Here is a 15,169-nt window from a genome sequence, read left to right as displayed (position 1 = left end):
GTAAATATCTAAAGAAATGGGATTTAGGTAAACCACATTTTTTGCTAAGTTCCTCAAAGGATGCCAATTTTTTCCCAATGAAACAGTCCTTAAAGTAAGTAAGTCCCCTCTGCTGCCACTCTAGAAACACCCCATCCTGAACAGATGGTTTAAAAAAATGGTTAAGTGCAAGAAGGAGAAATCATGGAGTTTAAAGTATTTCCTAAACTGGCCCCATATTTTCAGCGAGTGTTTCGCTACTGGGTTTAAAGTAGGGTTAGATGCTGAGAGTGAGAGTGGGGAACACAGCATGGCCGGGATGGACAAATGGTTACAACTGCGTAGCTCCATAGGCACCCAGTCAGGACAGCCCACTCGATTATGATAGAAATACCAAAACACTAGGCATCTAAGATTGGCAGCCCAGTAATAGAACTGAAAATTGGGGAGGGCAAACCCCCCTTGTGGCTTTGGTTTTTGGAGTTGTAATTTATTAAGCCTTGGGCGTTTACCCTGCCAGATGAAAGATGAAAAAGTTGAGTCTAGCTCATTAAAAAAAGTGTTAGGAATAAAAATAGGCAATGCCTGAAAAAGGTATAAAAATTTGGGCAGTATATTCATTTTAATTGAGTTGATACGTCCCACAAGGGACATGGAAAGGGGTGTCCACTTTGTGAGGGATTCCTTCACTTGGTTCAACAGCTTAATCAAATTCTCATTTAACAAATTTTTATGCTTTTTTGTCACTGTGATACCAAGGTATGTAAATTTTTGTCTTTCAATTCTAAATGGCAGGTTAGCAAAGTCTGACATGCTAACTTCATTACCTATTACCTAAATATATTACCATATATTGAGAGCAGAAGGCAATGAAGTTGATGGTTTGGAGATAAAAAGTAGAAGGTCATCTGCATAAAGCGACACTTTGTGTTCCATGTCATTCCTCCAAATGCCGGATATCTGTTTACTGGTTTTAAGTGCAATGGCAAGGGGCTCTATGGCCAGATCGAAAAGCAGGGGACTAAGAGGGCATCCCTGACGGGTGCCTCTTTGTAATTTAAAAGGTTTTGAGATCTGAAGGTTGGTACGAACTGTGGCAGATGGTTGCTGGTATAATAATTTAATCCATGAAATGAAGTTTCCTCCAAAGCCAAATCTGTTAAGGACCGCAAATAGTCAAACTCAACCCGGTCAAAGGCTTTTTCGGCATCCAGAGAGACCACAAACTCAGCCGCATCCGTGGCACTAATATTAAAATATCACTGCTGACTTTTAATGAAGCCTGTTTGGTCTTTTGAAATAATTGAGGGTAAAACCGTTTCAAGTCTACGGGAAAGAATTTTGGCCAGAATTTTCACATCGGTATTTAAGAGAGAGATAAGTCTGTAAGAGGTGCATTCCACTGGATCTTTGCCTTTTTTTTAAATAAGTGTGATACAAGCTTCGTAGAAATATTGAGGAAGGGATCCATGTTTAAAACAGTCACTAAAAGTAGAGCTGAGCTGCACAGAGAGTAAGTCTGAAAATTGTTTGAAAAATTCTGCAGGGAAACCATCCGGTCCTGGGCATTTGCCAGGTTGCATTGAGGCTATTGCTAGGGATACTTCTGCAAGAGAAATAGGTTCATCCAGCTTATTTTTAAATTCTGGTGAGACTACAGGAATGTGAAGCTTAGCTAAAAAATCATCAGTCATGTTAGAATTGGTTTGTAATTGTGAGCTGTAAAGCTCCTCATAAAAGTCCCTGAATGCATCATTAATTTGACAATGGTCTGTGACTACATTACCGTCTTGTTTTCGAATTCTGGAGATAGTTTGCCTTGCCCTAGAACCCTTGAGCATGTTTGCTAACAGTTTATCAGGTTTGTCACCATGCACATAAAATTTAGATTTGTTATGTAAAAGCAGGCGTTCGGCTGAGTGTGCTGTCAATAGGTCAAGCCTTGTTTTAAGTTCAACCCGTCTTTTAAACAGTTCTGGACATTGATTCAAAGCATATTTTATGTCAATCTCTTTGATTTGCTGCGTTAGGTTGTTCTGTTCATAGGTGGCTTGTTTTTTAATTTTTGCTGAATAAGCAATAATCTGGCCTCTGATGTAGGCCTTAAAGGCATCCCATACCACGAGGCTGGAGGTTTCGTGGGAAGAGTTGGTAGCAAAAAAGAAACGTATCTCGCCTTGAATCAACTTTACGAAGTTTTCATCTGAAAGCAGAGTTGAATTAAAACGCCATTGTCCAGTTCTTAGGAGAAGATGGGGAAGGGACAGGGACATAGTGAGTGGGGCGTGGTCTGAAATAATTATACTTTGGTAGTCGCAGGAACGTATCTGCTGTAGCCATTTTGCATCCATAATAAAGTAGTCAATTCTTGAATATGTTTTGTGCACATGTGAAAAGTATGAGTAGTCCCTCTTATTGGGATTTAGAGTTCGCCACACATCACACAGCCCATACTCAGATAGAAAGGATTGTATAACTGATGCAGACTTGCTTATGACATTGCTTTTAAGGGATGAGCGATCCAAAGCTGGGTCCAGCCAACAATTGAAATCACCCCCGAGGACCAGTGAGTATTTATTGAGGTCTGGTAATGAAGAGAATAGTTGCTTAAAAAAGTTCTCATCATCGATGTTGGGAGCATAAACATTGACCAAAGCAACCAGAGTGTCGTGCAGCTTCCCACTCACCATTATAAATCGGCCGTGTTTATCAGCCACCACATTATCGGCCTCAAACGGAGTATTCTGGCTGATAAGTATGGAAACCCCTCGTGACTTAACCTGAAAATGGGAATTAAAACATTGTCCCCTCCAGCATGTCAGAAGACGACCTCCGTCCGAGCTCCTGATGTGAGTTTCTTGAAGAAATGCTACATCTATATTAAATCATTTAATATGAGAGAAAACCTTCCTTCTCTTCACTGGTTGGTTTAAACCTTTAACATTCCAACTTAGAAAATTTAAATACCGACTCATGGTCTCAAAGTTTAGGTGCTATTTTAATTTGATAGGTATAATAACAGTATGGCAGGCAGAGATTGAGCACTATGCGAAACCCCCGGCTGTGACCTTAGCCTCCCCCCTAAGCCCCCCCTCCAAACATAAACAGCTGCCAAACAAAAAAAAAACAAACAACAACATGGCAGCAAGCTCTTCAAAATTAACATTCTCAAAAATCGAATCTTCCAGTAATCAACAAACTCAGATTAGCAGAAAAAAGAAAAAACAGCTGTCAATAACAAACCAACCACTGCTCCTAGTGGGCATGAAATAGATAACCCCCCCCACCCCAACGTAAATATTTATCTTGTACTTTACTGGCCACCAAGCACACCAAGGGAAAATAGTAATGTGGCAAAAATATAATAAAAAAAATTAAGCTACCACAACAGATAAAAGGAGGCTCCCGATACTATTGGGACAGAACAAACCGGTGTTATTAGAGCTGCTCCTTCATTCATAAAGTCCAATACCAACAAAAAGGATGGCCAGAATAGGTCAATTTGTAAAAAAAAAAAATAACATGTTAACAGGCTGTATTTAGAGTACCTACTGCGCCCTGAAGAAAACCAGCCCGCCTGTTTTTATGTAGTAAACTCTCAGTACAGCGTTGCTCCTTTATTGGTCTTCTGGTGGTTTCGGGAGCCTCTTGATGAACTGCTGCGCCTCCTCCACCGAGCCCAGAAACTTTTTGGCACCGCTGGATTGCGTAATACGAAGTCGGGCCGGGAAGAGAAGAGCCGGCTTCAACCCCCGCCTGTAGAGTTCCGCCATTGCGTCGTTATATTCCGCGTGTCGGGCCAGGACGTCTGGGCTGTAGTCTTCCACAATACGAACAGATGCACCTTTGTAGTCGAGCGTTCCTCTCCTCCTGGCTTCCCGGATAATGAGGTCCTTGGTCTGGTATTGGTGCAGGCGAAGGATAACCGGCCGAGGTGGACGTCCCGCGGGTCGCTTAGCTGCCAGGGAACGGTGCGCCCTATCGAGCTCCGGTGGGGTCGGGAGCGCCTCTTTCCCGAGCAGTTCGCAGAGAAGGTTGGAAAAGAAATGAGTAGGGCGCCCACTTTCAGTGTCTTCAGGGAGACCGAGGATGCGGATGCTCCGTCGTCTACTGCGGCTCTCCAGGTCAGTGACTTTGTCTTTTAACTTGGCGTTGTCTTCACGGAGAGCAGCACACGAGTCTTCGAGGTTAGCCACTCGCTGGCTCAGATCCTCTGTAGCGAGTTCTAAGGAGGAGATTCGCTCTGCTTGTTCCTCCAGGGTCTGCCGCATCTGGTCTAGCTTGGAGCTAAGCATGTTGGCAGAAGATTTGAACTCGGATTTCAGATCCTCCCTATGCTGCTGAAGCAGTGTGGTGATAGCCTCCAGCGTTAAGTTAGCATCCTCTTTCCTCCTTCCTTTCGCGCTTTTGCTGGCCATTACTAGTGAATAATTAAACAAAAGCACAGTTCAAGATGTTTTGGTATCGCTGGGTGACGCAAAATTAACTTTCCGTGGGGTGAATTTAGTTAAAAGGTTGAATTGTTCTGGAGCAGTTCGTTGCTACGTCTACCATGTCCGCATGGCAAACCGGAAGTCCCCAAATCAGTTTTAAAGCCACAACAAAACCAGTGCTAAGTCTTTTTTGCAGCTATTTTTCCTTTGTGTGGTTTTCTTAGTATGTTTGATTTGGTGATAAGTGGAGGCGATTTTCGTGTTTCGTGCTTTGCATGTGCGACTCCACTGCCTTAATTCCCATCGTTTTTGAATGACTTCTTGCACAAAATCCACCGAGCCTCATGTATGTTCCCTGGTTTTAGCCATGGAGAATGAGAGATATGCGGAGCAAATCCATCTGGTGGAGTCAGGTTTGTAATTTTGATGTAGTTACCAAAACGACAAACAAGCTAGAAAGCGCTATCATATGGCAGTCTTCTGTACAGTGATGTAGGTCATACATTAAAAAATGTTCATTCAATTTTTTTTCTCTTAGACATTGGAGAGGTGCAGTTTAATGTTATAGAGCTAAACATGTTAGCTTGGTGACCTGTTATGACATTATTATTGTCTTGTTGCTGCATTTATTTTGTCAGGGAAAACTAATCCATAGTCAGTTAAAAGTCAGGGAATTCTGAAATGATGTCAGACGGTGGAAACCCTGTATAAAATAACTATGTATAATGATTCTCTAGAAGAGTCACATTATATTAATAGTATTATCTTGTATAAACATACCGTGACTCTAAAATAAAAGTTATTCATTTGTGACATTGACTTGTCTTGCGATTTATCTTAAGTTTTTAACCTGTCAAGTTTTTTGTTTTAGATTTTTAACATTACAGTTTATATTTTTCCAAGCACACAACAGTTTAAAGCAAAGTTTAGTTTGAAAAGAATGTGCAGGAAGGATTGAAAAGCATGTTAACACGGTAATGTAGGCTTGAGTTCATTATCTGATGCATGCAGAGACACACCAGGAACCTGGAAACTTACTGAATTACAAAAAACATTTAAAAAACAATTATATAGATACAAAAATTAATATTTGGAACTATATTTATCAAACATTATACTGGGCAAGTAAAAATTGTTTCTGGGCAAATGAAATGTGAAAGTTACTTGCCCAAAGGGCAAGTGGTAAAAATCCTTAAGGTCAACTTCTGCCAATAGATGAGAGGTCTAAACACAGCAGGAGGCTTCTCAGCAAACTTGCCTTTGACAAACCTAATTGATGGCAGACGGAACTGATAGGTTTACCTCGGGTAAACAGAGTGATGACTCCTATCTGTTTCTAATGTGTTTACCAGCTGACCTCTGACTGCCCTCAGTCAATAAGCGCTGAAACAGAATGTCATCTGATGAGCAAACAAAGCTCACCTGGAAAAGTCCACCCACTTCTCTATGATCTTTTTAGGGGACAGGCGTCTGCAGATGATCCCGACGAAATCCGGCTGAAAACACACAGAAGTGGGAGAATTTCATTTATGTTCAGGAAAATGATTATCTATTATTTGAAGACTTGAACAAAGTCGTTATGGCAGAATCAACTATAAGATCCCAGCAATCCAGGTCATGGCAACTACAAACAGGCTTATATTGCTCAGTTTTTTAAGACGTTTAAACACAGATCAAAGAGCATTTGTCAATTCTGTTTGCTCGCACTACAGCAAACTTTAGTGGGAGCACTGATGTATTTAAGCAGCAGTAAGGTCCATCCTCCTGCACACATTCCAAGTCAGATGCTAATCAAATAGCCACCTTTTGTTAGGCCATGCACAACAAAACGCTCTAAGTGATTGGTCTTTTGAATCAGATCGATCAGTTTTTCAGTGTAGTCCTGTTTCTCTGATTGTGATTGACTGGATGTGCTCTCTTCATCCTCTGACATGGGAGCTGGCTCAGGGAATGAACCATTATATAGCTATCTCTCTAGTTATGCTGCTATAGGCTTAGACTGCTGAAGGACATAGGGACCCCTATTTCATCATTCTATCTCTATTCTCCCACTCTGCAGAATCTGTTAGTTCAATCTCTAACCTTCTGCTCTCTCTGCTTTTTCTCACAGTAGCTTCATCTGGTCTGTTCCTGTTTGGCTGCAACTCCATCCTGGAGAGAAATATCAGCTGTTCTGCTGCCATCAACACCTTTGTTTCTAGATGTTGGAGCTTGGCCTGTTTTTCCAGTGTAGTCCGTTGTCTCTGGCTGTGACTAACTGGATGTGCTCTGTTCATCCTCTGACATGGGAGCTGGCTCGGAGCTCGTCTGCCTGGCTGTGTGTTTCCTGGATGGGGGCGCCTTTTGCAGTTGCCTTTTTAATCTATGCTTCTGTCTCCTTGAGCCCCAGTCGGCCTTAGCAGATGGCCGCTCACACTGAGCCTGGTTCTGCTGGAGGTTTCTTCAAGTTAAAAGGGAGTTTTTCCTCTCCACCGTCGCTACAAGCATGCAAAAACTTTGAATCAATCTGACTGTATGATCTGGTGAACCGTAAAGTGCCTTGTTGTGAATCGGTGCTATATATAGACAAACTGAATTTAAATAAATCATAATGGGTAGGGATGGGAATCGAAATCCGGTTCCTGTTCAGAACCGGTTCCGTATTTTCCGATTCCATGGCATCGTTTGGCAGCTCGCTGAACGATTCTTTTTTCGATTCCCGCAGCACCAGAGCCTAGAGCGCCGGCTCTGGGGAGCACGACTTACGTCACGTTTTTTACGTAAGTTACGTAAGTTACGCAAGTTACGCAAGTTGGAAGAACTATTCGAGGAGGAAGACAACGAGCTGCGGTCACTTTGTGAATCAAAGCCCCGTCTTTCCTTAGCCCAGAGGGTAGATCAGGAAATCCAGCTCTATAAAAGCTTGCCCTCCATCCCCTGCAGGGATAGCGCCACACTGTGGTGGTGGAACAAGCAAGATACGCTGCCCTTGCTATCTGGACTGGCTGAAAACTACCTCTGTGTGCAGGCTTCCTCCACCCCATCTGAGAGAGTGTTCTCCACGGCTGGAGACACCATAAGCCCTGAAAGATCCTGTATCCTTCCAGAAAAAGCAGATATGCTCATCTTTCTGCAAAAGAACTGTTAATTTTCCCTACTACTGTTTTATAATTAGTATTTTTTGTTATTTAAAATAGGTTATTATCCCATCATTTGTTATTAGACATTGTTGGTTATTAAGTTTGTTCTTGTATTCATTTTTCATTTAAACACGGATGTTACTCCAGTTTCACATTTCCTGTGGACATCTTGATCTTGTTGAGTTTGTAAGATTGTGCAATAGTTAAGTAAACAAAGTTGATGCTGATAATCAAACTGTTTGTTCTCCTTTTTTCCCCAAATTGGAATCGAAAAAAGAATCGATAAAGAATCGAATCGTTTCATAGAATCGAAAAGGGAATCGGAATCGTGAAAATCTTTTCAATTCCCAACCCTAATAATGGGAGTGCTTGGGAAGGAGTTCAATGACTGAATATTAAATGCTTAGAAGCTTCCTTGACACCTCTTCCAAACTATCTGTCCTCCCTGTCCTTTGCTTTTGAGGTGCAAGTGTACAACTGAATCTTGCCCAGAAATGCTGGCACTAGGTCTCATACACAGCACCGCTTAGCTTCAGTTTGGGTGTTCTGCCTTTAGGATGGACCCGATTTTGCGTCTTTTTCCTCCTCTGTGTTGCATGCAGTGTTCTTCCTGCTAGCTGTACTGCCCAGTTTGAAAAACCACATCCTTCAAGTGATTCCCTAACATGTTTTTGTTCCTTTTGTTTCTCCTCTGTAATTGAGGGAATATTGTCAGGCAGTTTATGTTTATGTTCCAGCAGGTGATGTGAGTCAAAATGAAGATCAGAAATAAGATAATCATAATTTAAAATGCTTAGGAAAACATTAAAGGAAATTAAAGAGATTAAAGACCAAAACCTCTGCATGTTTACGTCGTACTTTACAGGAACCAGGTAGGTTTTACTAATCTCAGGTTTTGCTCCAAAGCTGAGGAGCAGCTTGTTTAGTTCAGGTCTCAGAACTAAGACCTGAGATCTGAAGACTTCTCATGTATTCAGGACAATTTAAAGTGTTTATAGATCAACAGCATAATTTTAAAACCAATGTAATACAAACCAAGTGTTTTCAAACTGTCAATTCCAAATCTACACCAAAGTTCCCTTCAGGCTTCATGCTTTTTGGTCTTTATTCCTATTTGGAGACCAAAAACTGGTTTCTATCTCATCTCTACTGCGCTGGAAGACGTCCTTACCCGTCCTTAGACTTAGACTTCCATAATTGTCATTGCACAAAAAAACACAAGGTGAATAAGCTAAGACCTTATTCCTGCACAATAAATACACTATATTGCCAAAAGTATTTGCTCACCCATCCAAATTATTGGAATCAGGTGTTCCAATCACTTCCATGGCCACAGGTGTATAAATTCAAGCACCTAGGCATGCAGACTGTTTTTACAAACATTTGTGAAAGAATGGGTCGCTCTCAGGAGCTCAGTGAATTCCAGCGTGGAACTGTGATAGGATGCCACCTGTGCAACAAATCCAGTCGTGAAATTTCCTCGCTCCTAAATATTCCACAGTCAACTGTCAGCTGTATTATAAGAAAATGGAAGTGTTTGGGAACGACAGCAACTCAGCCACGAAGTGGTAGGCCACGTAAACTGACGGAGCGGGGTCAGCGGATGCTGACGCGCATAGTGCGAAGAGGTCGCCAACTTTCTGCAGAGTCAATCACTACAGACCTCCAAACTTCATGTGGCCTTCAGATTAGCTCAAGAACAGTGCGCAGAGAGCTTCATGGAATGGGTTTCCATGGTCGAGCAGCTGCATCCAAGCCATACATCACCAAGTGCAATGCAAAGCGTCGGATGCGGTGGTGTAAAGCACGCCGCCACTGGACTCTAGAGCAGTGGAGACGCGTTCTCTGGAGTGACGAATCGCGCTTCTCCATCTGGCAATCTGATGGACGGGTCTGGGTTTGGCGGTTGCCAGGAGAACGGTACTTGTCTGACTGCATTGTGCCAAGTGTAAAGTTTGTTGGAGGGGGGATTATGGTGTGGGGTTGTTTTTCAGGAGCTGGGCTTGGCCCCTTAGTTCCAGTGAAAGGAACTCTGAATGCTTCAGCATCCCAAGACATTTTGGACAATTCCATGCTCCCAACTTTGTGGGAACAGTTTGGAGCTGGCCCCTTCCTCTTCCAACATGACTGTGCACCAGTGCACAAAGCAAGGTCCATAAAGACATGGATGACAGAGTCTGGTGTGGATGAACTTGACTGGCCTGCACAGAGTCCTGACCTCAACCCGATAGAACACCTTTGGGATGAATTAGAGCGGAGACTGAGAGCCAGGCCTTCTCGTCCAACATCAGTGTGCAACCTCACAAATGCGCTTCTGGAAGAATGGTCAAAAATTCCCATAAACACACTCCTAAACCTTGTGGACAGCCTTCCCAGAAGAGTTGAAGCTGTTCTAGCTGCAAAGGGTGGACCGACGTCATATTGAACCCTATGGATTAGGAACGGGATGTCACTTAAGCTCATATGTGAGTCAAGGCAGGTGAGCAAATACTTTTGGCAATATAGTGTATGTTTTCTATGAGTAAGAGCTAGCTATATACAGGGTAAGAGTATATAAATATATATATATATACATATATATTGCACTGAGTTTTTGAAGAAGTATGATCAATAAATAAATATTGCACTGAAGAGTTATTGAAAACAAAACATTAAATTGAAGACAAAACTAAACTAAGGTGCGTGAGTCACTTACTGACTCAGTGAGTGTGATGGGGGAAAACAAAGACAGATTTTATGTAACAAACGGATGTACATTATCTTCATGAAGAGCAAGATGGTGTGTGGCCAACATTCGGATTCCTAAACGAGAGCACAGTGTTGTATCCAAGAAGTTCCTGATGATGGTCTCATCCTGGAAGATGGAAACATAAATAATAAAAAAAAAACAATCAGTCTGTTAAATAAAGTAATAACTCAAGGAGACAGAAAGCTTGGTAGATCTGAGGAGTCTGGCTCTTGCCTGGATGTGCCTGCGACACTCCTTGAAGCCCTGGGCCAGCATGGTGACCACGTCTTTGTGGTCGTCCAGCAGCTGCTGCACCAGTTTACAGAAACGAGCCTCGACTTCCTGATCCTTGATCTGCCAAGAGAAACAAACCTCACATAAAATCTGAACATTATATCCTTAATCCTAGTCTAGATTTTAACTTTATGCTATACAATCTGCAGTTCTTAATTTAATCTAAATATTAAAAGAGCCATCTACAGTATGACATATATTCTCCTTTGTTGTCATAATTTAAAAAAAAAGCTCTTTACATGTAGCGGGACTTTATAATAACTTTTTTTTTTATTAAAATAAACTGTAGAAAAAAATAAAAAGTAAAAAAAAATACAATTAGACAAAGAATTAAAGCACCTTTCATAAAAAGAAAAAAAAGATGTAAGGGCTAAAGCTTGAAGAGGGTTTTATCAAATGTAATTAAATGTAATCAACAATATTTTTCAGTCAGTTTAGAGAAATTGTTACAATTTAAAAAGGTGCCTGTTGAGATAATTTAGGAAGTTTCTAACGATAAAGTTAGAAATAGTCTGAGAAATGTATGATTAGGACATTAAGGGCACTTAGCCGGTTTCCCTTTATCTGTTATTTAATGACGACAAAGTGTCTGAATACATTCGAGATAAAAATGTCAAAAATGAATAAATATTTGATGACTTGGTTATAACAAGAAAAAACAACTGGAGATGATATATATATGCCACTGAGCCTGGTTAAAGCAGAGTTTTTCCTGTCCACTGTCGCTACAAGTATACTTAAGAGTCAATGCGTCGATGCAATCAACTGGTTTTCCTTAGATAGAAAACTTTGAATAGATTTGACTGTATGATCTGGTGAACTGTAAAGTGCCTTAAGATGACATGTGTTGTGAATTAGCACTATAGAAATAAACTGAGTTGAAATCTGAATATATGAAATGGAAAGAATAACAGCCCGTCTCAATCACAGGACTGAACAATTCTGTCAGTTGTGGCAGATCAGGGTAGACGATGTTAACCTTAAAAAATCTGATCTCATTTTTAGAGACCAGACTTGATTAAATTTCCTTGACAATCCAACAAATATGTTTTATCTACACAACCTGACTCAGCTGAATTCAGAAACGACATGAAGATTAGAAGCAGAGAAGGTCAACACAGTATTTCACTAATTATTTCCAAAAAAAAAGTCCAAGATGTGTAGAGGATATTGTTTAACATATCAACCCTGTAGAAGATTTAACTCATCAGTAAACATAAATAAATAAATCATATTAATACATTTTTAAAAAGAATGACCTAATTCAAGAATTCCAAATGTTTTCTGTATGTATTCTGTATTTAAACCTATAACCTTTTATTATTAAAAGAAAAAGTCCGGTCATGTTCAGAATACAAACTTCTGAAAGTATTTTAAGTAATAAATTATTCCATCCTGTTCAATAAATAATAAGTGTTTTTAATTCAGAGTAATTTTCATGTGAATGTGCTTTACTGGAGGCAGCCCTGTTTGTCAGAGAACACTACTGCCACCTACTGGTTTGTGACGTCACGGTGCGGTATCGGCTGTTGATCAAGTCCCAGTGCTGTATCTGGTGTTTGTCACAACGCGCTATTATCCAAGTCATCTTGAAAACATTCTTCTTCCAAATGTTGGCTACATATTACGTGTTTTTTCTCTGGCCAGAAGTTCGATGGCAAATCCTCCCTCTTCAAGTTGGCGATCCAACGACCAACCCGTCCGTGGAGGATCAGGAATCAGAAAGGTGGAATAACTCTTTTTTTCACTTTTACCCGATGTATTCCAGCATCCAGCTGCCATGCACGTGGGCATTGTCAGTTTCACTATAGCTCTGGTGAATTTCAATGGTGAAGTCCTCTGGAAATCTTCAATAATTGTTGTTGATTGCAGATGTGTCTAGTAGTTCCCATTGATTTAGCTTGTAAAGCGGGGAGAATGGCGCTAGGCTTACCGCACCGTGACGTCACTGCTGGAAGATGGCAGGAGGGAGGGGTTACTTTATTTGGGCAAAAATGGCCGCTCCCAGTGTTCTGTCAGACCAGCATACCCATAGTCAATATTCATGCGCAAGACGTCAGATTTGCATACGCATATGCTAGTTCCGTTTCTACCTTTAATTTTGTACGAAAAATACACCAAACTTCCTCAACGGGCGTGTATCCCCTACAAAAAAATATTTAATTACTTACTTATTGTTTTATGAAGTGTATGGAGATCTTACCGTAAATTGTTTTTTTGCACATGACTAAATGGATACACGCCCGTTGAGGTAGTTTAAAGTGTATTTTCCATACAAAATTAAAGGGATAAACGGAGATAAACTAAAGGGATAAACAGGTATTGACTATGGGTATGCTGGTCAGATGGGGTATGCTGGTCTGACAGAACACCACCACCATATTTGGGGCAAAATGGCCGCTCCCAGACTCAATGATCGCAATACAAACTATTGTTTTCATTGGTTTACTGATTAACGCTTAATTTATTTAATCACTGGAATGTATTAGTTTTTGGTATAAATAATGATCCATTGATTATTCCTTGCTGACCTGACTTTCCCTTTAAATTGGTCTTAATTAAATTGGCTGCTTTGGAGATGAGCAGATGAACAGCCCTCAGGGTTAGCAGTAAATCACAACCTGCCTGTTCAACTTAGCAATTAACCGCCTTCCCTCCCTCCCTCCCCCCAAGAAATGCTGAACTTGAACTCCTGAACTTAAACCGTCTGCATGTGCAGCATTTCCTGGTTATGTTTGTGTGCGATTCTTACCTGTGGAAAGTCACTGAGCATGTGGTAGGCTCTGATATACAGTTCATGCTGTAAGAGAGAGGAGAGAGGGATCTCTGTAACCATCCATTCAAGCAGACGGCATCACATAACCCACAGCGACCCCCTGACTGGGCCCCACAGAAACACTAATAAGCTCTCACATGGGTTACATTACAGAACTTCTCAGGATGCTCCTGCTGCTGTGGATCGGACAAATATAAAAATGTGCAAAAATGTTCAAGTTGATATTTGAGCTAACCTACATTTCGAAGGGTCGCACAGAGAAAGGGGCCCAGGTTTATGCAACCAGTGGAGAAAGCCTAGAGATACCAGAGAAGAAGGAATCTAGGGGAAAGTTCATCAACTTGAAAACAAAAGTTGGGAAGAGTTTAGAGAGAAAAACAGGCTGAAAGAGACGCTGACTCTGCTACAATGTGACAAAAACACCCTTTTGTTCCAGAGGAACAGTTATCGCAACAGTTTAGGCTGGGTTTCTGTAACGACAGCTTGTTTGAACGTCACCCATGTACAAAGTAGCGTACAGGAATGCTGCCTGTTTAATCTCAACCTCGAGGAACAATGTGTTCCCGCAAGCTGATCCTTCACCTAATGTTAAAGCAACGATCCTAAATGAGGAGCTGGTAGGAAGCCAAGATGAGACAAAAACAGATTCAATACAATATAAAAGCTCTTAAATACAACAAAAAAAACCCAACATTTATTTATATCCCTTCAACTTTCCAGCATTATGATTCATTTTAATACTTTAAATGTATTTTACTGTTGTTGTTTTTGTTTTACATAACAGATCAACAGAGAACAAGGAAAAAAGATTTCGTTTTTAAAAATCTCTTTAGAAAAATCTGATTAGTGTGGCAGGCAACTGGATTCTTTGCTTACCTTAACCATAAACCTTTTACATCTTTTTCATCATTCTATCTCTATTCTCCCACTCTGCAGAATCTGTTAGTTCAATCTCTAACGTTCTGCTCTCTCTGCTTTTTCTCATAGTAGCTTCATCTGGTCTGTTCCCGTTTGGCTGTGACTCCATCCTGGAGAGAAATATCAGCTGTGCTGCTGCCATCAACACCTTTGTTTCTAGATGTTGGAGCTTGGCCTGTTTTCCAGTGTAGTCCTGTTTCTCTGACTGTGACTAACTGGATGTGCTCTCTTCATCCTCTGACATGGGAGCTGGCTCGGAGCTCGTCTGCCTGGCTGTGTGTTTGCTGGATGGGGCCGCCTTTTACAGTTGCCTTTTGTATCTATGCTTCATTTTCTATGTCTGCTTCTGTCTCCTTGAACCCCAGTCGGCCTCAGCAGATGGCCGCTCACACTGAGCCTGGTTCTGCTGGAGGTTTCTTCCTGTTAAAAGGGAGTTTTTCCTCTCCACTGTCGCTACAAGCATGGTTAGTGTGAGGGATTGCCTTTGAGTCAATGAGTCGATGCAATCAACTGGTTTTCCTTAGAAAACTTTGAAACACTTTGACTGCATGATCTGGTTGAACTGTAAAGTGATGTAATTGTGTTGTGAATATAAATAGCCTGAAGTGAATTGAAGCAGATCAAGCTCAGTCAAACTGGACCATCTGTGAACATCAATCTTCAAGTGTTGCCACTGGATCTATTTCTGGATTTTGATTGGGCCATTCTGACTGCTTTGACAAAGGATGTTATTGCTGTCCTGGTGAAACGGCTTAAAAAAATAATCTCAGATGTTTTCCTACCAAATGAGATGAATTTAATTTTTTTTTCCTTTCACTACATAGACTTTCATAATAAATATAAAAAATTAAATTACCGTAATTTTCAGACTATAAGCTGCATCTGAATATAAGCCGCAGAAGCTAAATTGCATGATTTGTAC

At 41.0% G+C, this 15,169-nt stretch overlaps 1 protein-coding gene across 1 annotated transcript in view; it reads right to left on the bottom strand.

Moving 5' to 3' along the window:
• bckdk (branched chain ketoacid dehydrogenase kinase) overlaps window positions 1-15,169 on the bottom strand; it is a 37,263-nt gene that overhangs the window by 10,055 nt on the left and 12,039 nt on the right. Inside the window, exons 4-7 of the mRNA XM_038290369.1 lie at window positions 13,306-13,353; window positions 10,494-10,613; window positions 10,287-10,385; window positions 5,835-5,908 (exon numbers count right to left, since the gene is read on the bottom strand). Coding sequence (XP_038146297.1) covers window positions 5,835-5,908; window positions 10,287-10,385; window positions 10,494-10,613; window positions 13,306-13,353 — 341 coding nt within the window. The remainder of the gene's footprint in view (window positions 1-5,834; window positions 5,909-10,286; window positions 10,386-10,493; window positions 10,614-13,305; window positions 13,354-15,169) is intronic.

Source organism: Cyprinodon tularosa, unplaced genomic scaffold (genome assembly GCF_016077235.1).
Source record: "Cyprinodon tularosa strain WSP-4 unplaced genomic scaffold, ASM1607723v1 ctg28, whole genome shotgun sequence".
NCBI classification, from domain to species: domain Eukaryota; kingdom Metazoa; phylum Chordata; class Actinopteri; order Cyprinodontiformes; family Cyprinodontidae; genus Cyprinodon; species Cyprinodon tularosa.
Note: the sequence above shows the minus strand (reverse complement) of the source record. Positions and strands in the feature narration are given on the sequence as shown.